This window comes from Antrostomus carolinensis, unplaced genomic scaffold (assembly GCF_000700745.2).
Source record: "Antrostomus carolinensis isolate BGI_N321 unplaced genomic scaffold, ASM70074v2 scaffold18254, whole genome shotgun sequence".
In the NCBI taxonomy this organism is placed as follows: Eukaryota; Metazoa; Chordata; class Aves; order Caprimulgiformes; family Caprimulgidae; genus Antrostomus; species Antrostomus carolinensis.
Genome location: NW_010310292.1, coordinates 36,498 through 46,758, shown reverse-complemented (window position 1 = coordinate 46,758; position 10,261 = coordinate 36,498). Strand labels below are relative to the sequence as shown.

At 41.4% G+C, this 10,261-nt stretch overlaps 1 protein-coding gene across 1 annotated transcript in view; it reads right to left on the bottom strand.

The window, feature by feature from the left end:
* Positions 1-10,261, bottom strand: part of GRIN2B (glutamate ionotropic receptor NMDA type subunit 2B) — a gene marked incomplete at its 5' end in the record, with an annotated part of 35,529 nt that overhangs the window by 1,271 nt on the left and 23,997 nt on the right. Inside the window, 4 exons of the mRNA XM_029084597.1 lie at positions 1-706; positions 2,557-2,795; positions 4,566-4,753; positions 6,871-7,031. The exon at positions 1-706 is cut by the window's left edge and continues 941 nt beyond it. Coding sequence (XP_028940430.1) covers positions 1-706; positions 2,557-2,795; positions 4,566-4,753; positions 6,871-7,031 — 1,294 coding nt within the window. The remainder of the gene's footprint in view (positions 707-2,556; positions 2,796-4,565; positions 4,754-6,870; positions 7,032-10,261) is intronic.

Below are 10,261 nucleotides of genomic sequence, written 5' to 3'. Positions count from 1 at the left end.
GGGACTTGGCGGAGGCTGGACGCTTCTTCAGGCTGTCCTTGTACTGCTGCTTCCGCCGCTTGGCCGCGTTGCCCTCGATGTTGCCATAGGTGACTGTGTGAGTGGAAATGTCAGAGACATCGGAGCGGATCAGGTCGTCATGGGCCCCGCTGCCCCCGTAGCGGTCACTCTTGAAGGAGAACTTGCCGTAAAGGTCACCCAGCTGGCTGTGCTTGGCAGGGGGTAATCCCAGGTCCAAGGGCTTCTTCCCGATGGACCGCGACTGGGCGTTGAAGGGTGGGTTGTCACAGTCGTAGAGCCCGTCAATGGAGCTGGTGCTGCCAATGCTGTGGGGGCGGTGGTGGTGGTGGTAGTGGTCCTGATATACATTGCTGTCCTTCAGCTGGAGGTTGCCAAAGGTCCTTTCCACCTCACTAATATAGTCACTAAAGAGGTTCTCCTCGCAGGGGGGGTTATTGTAAGACTTACAGTCTGAGTGGGTGAAGCTGCGGCGGTGCTCAGAGATATCATAGACTGATGACTCGCGGCGGATGAAGTCCAGGGCACTCTGCGGAGAGCCATTGACCCCTGACAAGTTGGCCATGTTCTTGGCTGTCCGAAGCAGACGGAGGATGTTGGAATGGGTGTTGTTCATAGTTGCCGTGGGGGAGTTCATTGCTGACTGGCGTTCCTCGATGGCCACGCCGTGGATGCAGCTGTAGATACCCTGAAATAAAAGAAAGCAGGAAGGTGAGTGGTCCTGTAAATACACAAAATGGGACCTGGACTAGGAAGCACCCTGCGCAACTACAGCATGTTCCTGTAGGACAGCAAGGCCTGTTAGCCTTCTACTATGAAGCACAATCAAATAAAATTAAATCAGACCTTCTCTACCAATCCTCGCTGTTCTGCCCCTCTTTCTTGCCCCTCACATTTTTTCCTTCCCTTCCATTCCTCTTCCTCTGCTTTGCTTCATGTCATGCCTGTAAGATGCAAGAATACCTGCTTGCATCTGGAAGGGTTACTCAAATCTAGTAGGTGTAACATGGAATTGCAAGTGGGGAAAATAATATCCTTAAGAACAAAAGCATCAAGATAAATGATTCTGTGTGGATGAGAGGAAGAAAGACAGGTTTGGCCCTTGAAATTCATCTGGACATCAGTGAATCAAGGAGACAAGAGCTATCTTGAAAAGGGAACAGCTTCATTTGTCATAAACTTAGCTACATTAATCACCAGTACTGATCAGAAAAACAAAACAGAGAAAGAGCAGAACTGCTGAATAGGTATTTAGGTCTTTTGCATCTGGTTGAGTGAGGTAAAATAGAATTTTTAATTGCATCCTATTAAATTTAACAGTGATAACAGACTCCAAACTGACATCCCTGAAAGCAAAAGCCCTCTATTCAACGTCAAATCAGACAGCAGAAATGCCTGATTCCTTCACTTTCCCCACTAGCTCATTTTATCCATGACACAGATTATTTGCAAGGGCTACTCCTAGGAGCAGAAGGAAAAGGGCTCATTTATTCCCTGGCCTGCCAAATGGCGCCTGCTGATTAATGTCAATTGTGAAATGGACACCATCACATCATGTTACCATGGTTTCTCAGCAGCTAACAGATGATTAACACTTTTCAGACTTTTCAACAACATGGTCCAGGTCTAACAGATAACCCCAGAATGAAAGAATCTGTACTTAGCTAAGGATCACCAAACACAATCCCCTATCTCATCTGCAGACTAAACCAGGTTAGAAACTAACGATAAAGAAGAGAGGCTGTGCCCCTGCATTCAAAAGGCTTTTTCACTTCTCCTCAACAATATGTTATGTAGCAATTATACACTCCTTGCACAATCAAAGTTAATTCTGTTACATCAGACACTGAGGTCAGAAATGCTAAGATTTGACCTCACTTCACAATGGATCAGGAGAAGGGACCAGTGGCTTGAAAGAAGAAAAAAATGTTCCAAATGGGACACTGCTAACTACACTAATAGCAGAAAGATGACTCAGAAATTACTAGAATCTGCTTCAAATGTAAATATTATACCCTAAGGCAGATTTGCATAAAACAATTAAGTTCATGTGGTCATCCTCTCCAGAAGGATTTCTGCATGGTTTAGGGCATGGCTTTTGGTTAGAGACTTCTGACTGTCCATGATGGCACACTTCTAGTTAACATAAAAGTCAGCTGAACAGCTGTAATATAGAGCACAATGAAAAACTCCTGAATTTCTAACCATGTTATCCATCACTACTTGACTCATTGTCCCCAAATTTGGCCTCCTCACAACTCACTTTGGAGGAACACACAGTTACAGTTAAATTCTCTTTATATTGCATTTTCATGTGAAATTTCAATTTTCATGACCATAATCCAGCAGAAACCAGAGATGTCGCAGAAAAACATGAGATGCTCTTGCAACATTAACAGTGAAAAGATACCAGCCTTTATGCTGCAGAACACCAATCTATGCCATATGTGTGTTAGTCTTGGTGGATTTCCCCATCTCCAGTACCTACAGCTGTCTGAATAAATCCTCTGTTCCTTCCTGCTAGCTAATGACACTCACCCTGCTGATGGAGAAGACCACACCGGGCTTGCCAGAGCAGACACCCATGAAGCAGTGGCGGAATTGCCAGTAGAAGAGATGCTCACAGATGAAGGTGATGAGACTGAGGGCCATGGCTGCCCCCAGCATGTAGAAGACACCTGCCATGTTGTCTATATCCAGCTGGCTGCTCATAACCTCATTCTTCTCATTGTGACAAATGCCAGTGAGCCATAGCGCTTCCAGCTCCTCCATCTCCCCTAGAAAGACAGAGAGAAGGCAAGAAACAGGTTAGATAGCCCTGCAATGGCTAAATGGGGCAGACTGAAAGCAAGAATCTGATCTAAGGTCATTTCCAGTGGCCATGCTCTTTTTCCACATCTGTTACATCCATGAAATATCCTGACTGCCCTTCTGATAGGGGCCAGCGAATTTGTCATAGGGAAGACAACAGGATTTTTCTGCAGCCAGACACTAGCCACAAAAAGCTGTACTGCAGGACATAGCTATCACACCTGCCAAAGGTCTACAGTGACATCCTGACAAAGTTGACCACCAGATGACTGAAGACCTCTCCTCACAAACTTTCACTTTTTTATTAGGTCAATGAAGTAAAAAATCAATGACCGATACCGGTAGACAAAAATGAGTCACTTCTAAATGAAAACATTGTACTTTTCCAGCTCAAAATTCAAAATGTTGTTTTTTTTAAAATCAAAATGTCTGATTTTGAATTTATTTCCATCTTATTCATAGCTCATTAAAACTAGGTGCAAGGTTTCCAAAAATATTTGTGCGTTTTCACGTGTTTTTCTTCCCTTCAACTTTGTCCAAATTCAAGACTTCCAAGCCCTTTGACCAATCAAAAATATTACTAATTTGTACCAGCTAGGAACAAATGTTCTGTAGTCTAATTTCATACTCCACTTACTTCCATTATGGTATTTTCATGAGGGGGGAGAGAGAGAGATAAACACTCACACACACACACATATTGAGTTATTCAGAAATAAACTAATTTTGCAGGTTGGCAGTTCTTTTTGTGCTGTTAGGAAAGTTTTTCACATTTTCAACCTCCAGTCCAGTGACAGGAGGAAAAAAAATCTGTATATTTATGTGGCGCCATAGCACAGTCTTTAAAGCTTTATGGAGAACCTACATCTTTTTCTGAAATAATACATATTAGGCTATTTAGGAGACAGAATACCCTATCCATTAGGTGGCCAATTTCTGCTGAAGGATATCAGAGCTATGTTCTTTCCATATTTATTATATCATATGTTATTTTCAGATTTCAGGAAAAAAAGAAATACTTATAAATAAAATAACCCATGAATTTTATTTATTAAAAAAAAAAAAAAAGGACACAGCAAGATGTAATATGGAATTGAAAGGGAAAGTCAGAAAAATATTTTCTAAAAAGGAATTCCTTATCCCTTTAAAAAAAAGAAAAAATAACAGCAATTTCTCTGTAAAGGATGAGATGAACTAGGTAATTATAATGTTCTAATTAAAAACTCACTCCAAAATACGGTTTTGAGTCTCAAGTCCTTCCTTGGATTTTTTTAAGGTTTTGGGAAACGTGAATTAATTCTTTCATCCAGAAATATTTATCCTTTAATTTTGTAAACTCTGCATAGCTTGATCCTGTCTAGAACTATAAAGTATGTGATGACCACAGAAAGTCCAGCATAACTAGTGGGTTTGGTCAAGGAAAATCTCAAAGGTAGTGAAAAGTTCACAGCAGAAATCTTGTTTTTAAAAGATATTTTCCAAACACACATCTGTGCTGGTTCTATGAAACCTTTAGTGCTTTTGACATTGCTTTTGATGATACTGCCACCCTGCATCAGCAACATAAAACAAGTGATATCCTCACATTTTTGGTATAACGCCTCTAACAAACCCTTGCTATTAAGTCCTTTTCTCAACTCAAATCTGAAGCACCAGAGCTAGGAACTTCTATTTCTTACATGCAAAACTCGGCATTTCTTAGGAAAACTCCAACTCCTCTTTTTCTTATCACTTACCATCTCCAAAAAGCTGTAGAATGGCAAGATCAACCTGACGCTTCCAGCCTGAGTCCTTTTGGATGGCAATGCCATAGCCGGTGGAAGCAAACACTTTCCCACTCCCAATTGTCACCAGCTTGCAGCCTTCATCTCTGCCAGCCATGTAGTTCAGCACTGCTGCATCATAAATGAAAGCATCCAACTTCCTGCACAGGTGCAAAACACAAGATGGGTATAGTACAGAAAAGGTAGAATCTCTATGAGTTCAAAGGTGTTCTCAGGTAATTAAGGTAGAAACTAATCTCTTTCAGATAGACTACAATAGGTTGCATCTTCACCTTCATCAGAATTAACTAAAAATCTAAGCCCAGAACCTGTTTACAAGTGAGGTTAGATTATAAATGAAGACTGTCTATTTCTTTCTGATGCTTTGATAATCACCATTTCTGATCTGAAAGAAACTTTGGAATACAAACATACTGCAAGATAAAGATGAATGAAGAGGAAGTCAAGGGGATCTATAGTCCTAAGAATAGCTTGTATTTCTGTACTGCCTTTCATCTCAAAGGAACCTTAAACGCTTTATAAAATGTATCAATATTAGATAACAAAGTAAGGGTTGGAGTAAGGAAAATACTATCTCAATATTCAAATTGCTGGCATGACTTAATTGAGTAAAATGTAATTTTTTCAAATTAAACATAGTCAGGACATCATGTTTAACTCCTTGGTTACTGTGAAAAGCACTACTGGATCTATACCAACGTTAAGTGGCCACGATAACAGCTTTATGGTTTACCACACTTTAAAGAGCTCTGGTAAAGAGTGCTCAGCTGAAAACCACAAGAAAAATTCTGTTTCAACACAGAGAAATCCCCATTATGGGCTGGGACATTAAGACAGCACAACAGATTGGTGACAGCCTTCCTCTCACTGTAACAAATTGATTTGGTTGGAGGGGGTCACTCTCAGGGGGCTGCATCTTCCACATAACCAAAGACAGATGACAAGTAAATCCTCCCACTAGGTCTGAAATGAAGCACTTTCTGATAAAAGACCAAAGACCTTCCACCTTGCACATTCTCACACCCACACTATCTTTCCAATCCACCTCCTGCTCATATATTTCCAGTATGGTGATGATCTCAGTTCAAGTCCATATTTGTGGGGAAGTATGTCCAAGGGTGGATATGAAGCCAGGATGACATCTACTGCAAGTGATAAGCTCTATTTCATCCATATATTTCCAGGACAGAGCATATTTATTTCCTGGATGATGACTATCCTGGCAAATGTACCTTCCTAGGATGGCATCCAAGAATGGTACAATCATTTATAATGGGCTGTGTGCCTCTGAACCTGGCAAACAGGTTTAGAAATATTCAGTCAATCTAGTAATTAAATTGGCTGAACATCTTCATTCGTGTTTTGGAATGAACTTTCTCATAAGAGTGCAACACGAGTGTAAGCAAGAATGGCTTTTTTTTGCTGGGGCTGGGCTCTGACAACCAAAATGGTCAGCTCTGGGAAGAGGTCCTTAATTGTAAAGGACAAAGACTTGCAAAATGGCATTTTTAAGTTAGCTCCTTTACAGATTCACTGCTATTAAAATAGGATGAGCTGTTCAAACATACTTTTGCTAATGATTTTTCCCATGTTTCCCAAATTACCCAAGGAAATGCTCCCATTTTGTATACCACGTTATTATTCAAACAACATTTTGTTCAGTCCTTGATATTAAAATAATCCAGAGAGAAGGGCTACTTCCAAACTATTTGCTTCAAGCACACCTTCCATTAGACTATATTAGCTAGTGATACACTGGGGTGGGATTAGTCTGACAAGGACTGTTTCAGCTTCCTGATTAACATAATCTTTTATACACAGAAGGAGGGAAAACAAAGCAATTTCCAGATGACAATATAAATGCTCTGAAAAAAAACTTTGTCCCCAGAGGTCTGTGAGCTTTCCCTGTATATGCATAAGAACCCATAAGCATGAAATATCTTGACGAAGCAATGTCTTCAGGACTAATATACAGAAGGTTAACATACACAAGGATACAGAAGATGCTCTTTTTTTTTTTCTTTTAAATAGCCTTATAAACACAGCAAAACCAGAAACTCTTATAAGATATCAATAGAAAAGCCTGGCTAAGAGAACCACAGAATTATTCTTCTGTGTTGTGTGTGGTCTTGCTATACATTTAACCATGGAAGGATAATGGGGTCTTATTTTCAAAACTACACAAAAAATTTTCCAGAGAAGCATGCAAAGAAGTCAGGTTTCTGTGGTGAATAAGCATGGATAAATAAAGCCTTACCCAGTCTTCAGTGAGAACAGTGCATCATCCACCCCTCTCTGATTGAACTTCACCATGTAGCTGTGCATTTCAGGGTAGTTGTTGCGAATGTTCCTTTCTGTGCTGCCATTGGGAACCGTCCCAAAGCGGAAAGGGGGTGAGAAGTCATTGGGTTTCTGGAACTGGAGAGACAGAAAAAGAACACTTCTCACAATCTTTCAGCAAGAAGCAATCATCTGAATGGGAGAACACACTTTCCTCAGAAGGTAGTTCTGATTTTATTTTACTATCATTACTGAGAAGATATTATATTTCAGTGTCTTCAAACACAAACATGTCCTGTTAATACCTAAGAACCAAGAAGTTAATATGAGCAACCTGGTCTTTTTGTCCACTCTGGATTAAGTGTATAAAATAACCAGTGATCAAAGATTAAAAAGAGGTTAGATAAAAGGAAAGGTAAAAGGTAACAGTGGCTTTGAAACACAGTCAAGGAAAGATTTTCAACGCAATCTATGTGTATTTTATCCACAAAATGTCATTTAGTTTCTAAGAAATATCTTTTTCAGCTCTGTGCATGGCCTTGCACTTCCTGATTCTGACTGAAGTAGGAAAGTAATTAACAAGGAGAGATGCCTCTCAGAACACCTCACACCTATTTCACCAAACAAATGATCAGCTTTCAAACTTTCGGGCAAATGTCCCATATGAAATGTTATTAGTGGTTGCAAGTCACTAGTACCATTTGAAGCCCAGAAGAGAGCTGGCAGAATACTCCAAACCTTTTGCTGCTCCCAAGAAATACATTCATCATAACATTCCCCTATGGCTGCAAGGCTGTGAGATTTTATATGCCACTCGCTTAACTCAAGTCATAATCAACGCTCTCTGGGGTTTTATGAGCAGTAAAATTTAGACTGTCAATTATCAAGACTGCTTAAAACCCCTAGAACCAGCAGATGGGAAAGAGCACAGAACTGTAAGCCAGGAACTGAATAAGCAGTAAAGAAAAGAATGCAAAGGTAGGTTAGATGGAGGGAAGCCCCCCTCCTCTCTTGCTATATCAAGCAGTAGCTTGCCTTGTGCTTTCTCACAGCTGTGACTGTATATTTGGATGATCCTGAGACACAGGCCAAGAACATGTGGTCAGATTGAATCCATGTAACAGCAACAGTTCACCTAGCACATGAATATATGCAGTCATGTACTGCCACCTTCTACGATGGTCATGTGGCTGTGGTCTATAGCTATAGCTTAAAAAACATACAGATGGGCCTTGTTCTGCTCAAAGTCAGTTTTGGAACCTAGTCAACTCAGCTGAGGAGGCCAAAACCACTAAAGCAGTGTATCTCATTCACATCTCAGTAATAAGGCCAATAAGGACCTGTATCTGTGGGTAGGTGAACACACTGCTTACATCACCTGTTTCTGCATACTAGTCAACTCATCTGGCTGTAGAAGGAATCATCTTTCCAGTTTGGATGGTGAGATGGGCTGGCTTGTATGTGCACACAAGTGTGTGAGAGAGAACACGTCCTACTGCTTTAAGCCAATAGAAACCATCAGGACTGTTTTTTGAAATACTGGCTGGCACATTACCAAAAAAATGTTTCACATAGCATAAAATGGGCAGTAAGGTGGCTTTTAGAACCTTTTCACATCCCCTGGGGATGAAGACAAACTCACAGCTATCAAAACCTGTAATGAAAGCAAACTTTGATGGGAGAAAAATCACTGCAGCATGCTAAAACCATTCTTTTTCACCAAGCTGATTATAGCAGCAGCTTAGGGGATCCATTACAAGAAAGGCATTGCTGTACCAGGCACAAAGGAACACAGTCTCTGCAAGTAGCAGGCAGGCCCAACCAACATTGGTGTGACCTCAGCTTCAGCATGCCCTTTGGAGGGGCTTCAGCTATGAGAGCCTCTCTCTGGGCCCAAGGAGAGCTAAGAGAAAATCAGCACCTATCCAATGTCCGTTTATACCTCCATCCTCTATTCCCAGTGATACAGTCTCTAGTTCTGTCTGCTTCCATCACTGTGTCTATGAACTGGAGTAAGAAGGATTATAGAGTCAGACAGGGCTGTGATAAGGGAAACGATCTCATCTCTGAACTATCCTTTGTCCTTCTTATTTTTGAGGGTCCATCTTAACAGCCAGAGGTGAAAGGCTCCATATTTAATTTTTTACCTCCTGGGCAATAAAAAAAAAAAAATTAAAACATTACTTTTGAAGAAAATGACTGGTTTTGGCAACTGGAAAAGCATGTTTCTAGAGAAGAAAGCCAGGCTGATGGCTTCTACAAAACCATAAACTGTACATTCGCTCATCATCCCTTAATCCCTGCTCATTCCTCAGTCAGAACAGATCTGCAAATGCAAATTTTCCTCCACACACCCACATGTACACACACTTCAACCATAGCCTGGTGGATGACGAGACAGGAAACAGTGTCAGAGAATCCATATGGGATCCACACCAGAGATCTTTAGCTTGAATGTCTAAGAGGAACACGCATACCCAGCCACCTGGTTTGGTGTTTGCAAAGCTGAAAGCAATTGATGCCCGGCTGACTCCACAGTCCATGGAGCCAGAAATAAGCAGCTAACTTCTCCACATTTGAGAAATAATAGTGGTACATACATGCAGATTTCTGGCAGGAGATGGCAGCTGAAAAATCCCTATCTTTGTTGCTCAATGTACAGGGATGGAGTTATCTCCAAAGAGCTCTGTAGAGCCAAAGACTGCTGCATCTTTCTGAGGTCACTTCTGCCCCACACAGCTCATACTTAAGGAGAAAGAAGACACACAAGCCTTCCCAGAAAACATATGAGATAGATGGGGAAGGAGTACAACCTTTCCTGGCAACATGGTGGAAGAATGTGTGGAGGAACTGGAGAAGATACATGAGGAGGAAAGTTAATTGACACTGTTGTCAAAGAGTTCAGTAAGGAAAGCAACTTGTTTGACTTCTCCCAAGGGCTGGGAGAGTGGGTCTGGATCAGAAGTGTCAGCCCCAGAGAAGCAGGGCACTTTGGCAGGCTGGTCTAGAAGGACTCTGAGAGACATGAGACAGAAGCTGAGGCACAATGCAGGGGCCATTACATGAAGGCAGTCTGTGCAGAGATAATCTCAATGCCTCAGTAAATGTCAACAAAGGAATTAACCACAGATACTGACAGAAAGGGTCAGAATTTAGATTAATGAGAGAACTCTCCCATCATTTCATGGAAGTGTTGCTCCTGCCAGAGCCATAAGTCACAACTGGTCTACCCCAAGCATCTGCAAAGACAAGCCGTGTGAGGCTCTGGCAAAAAAAATGTGGTGGTAACAGGGAGGGAAAGATAAGCAACTGCACCAGTTGCTGAGCAAACCCAGCTGCAGAGAGTCCCAGGGAGCAGCAAACAGGGC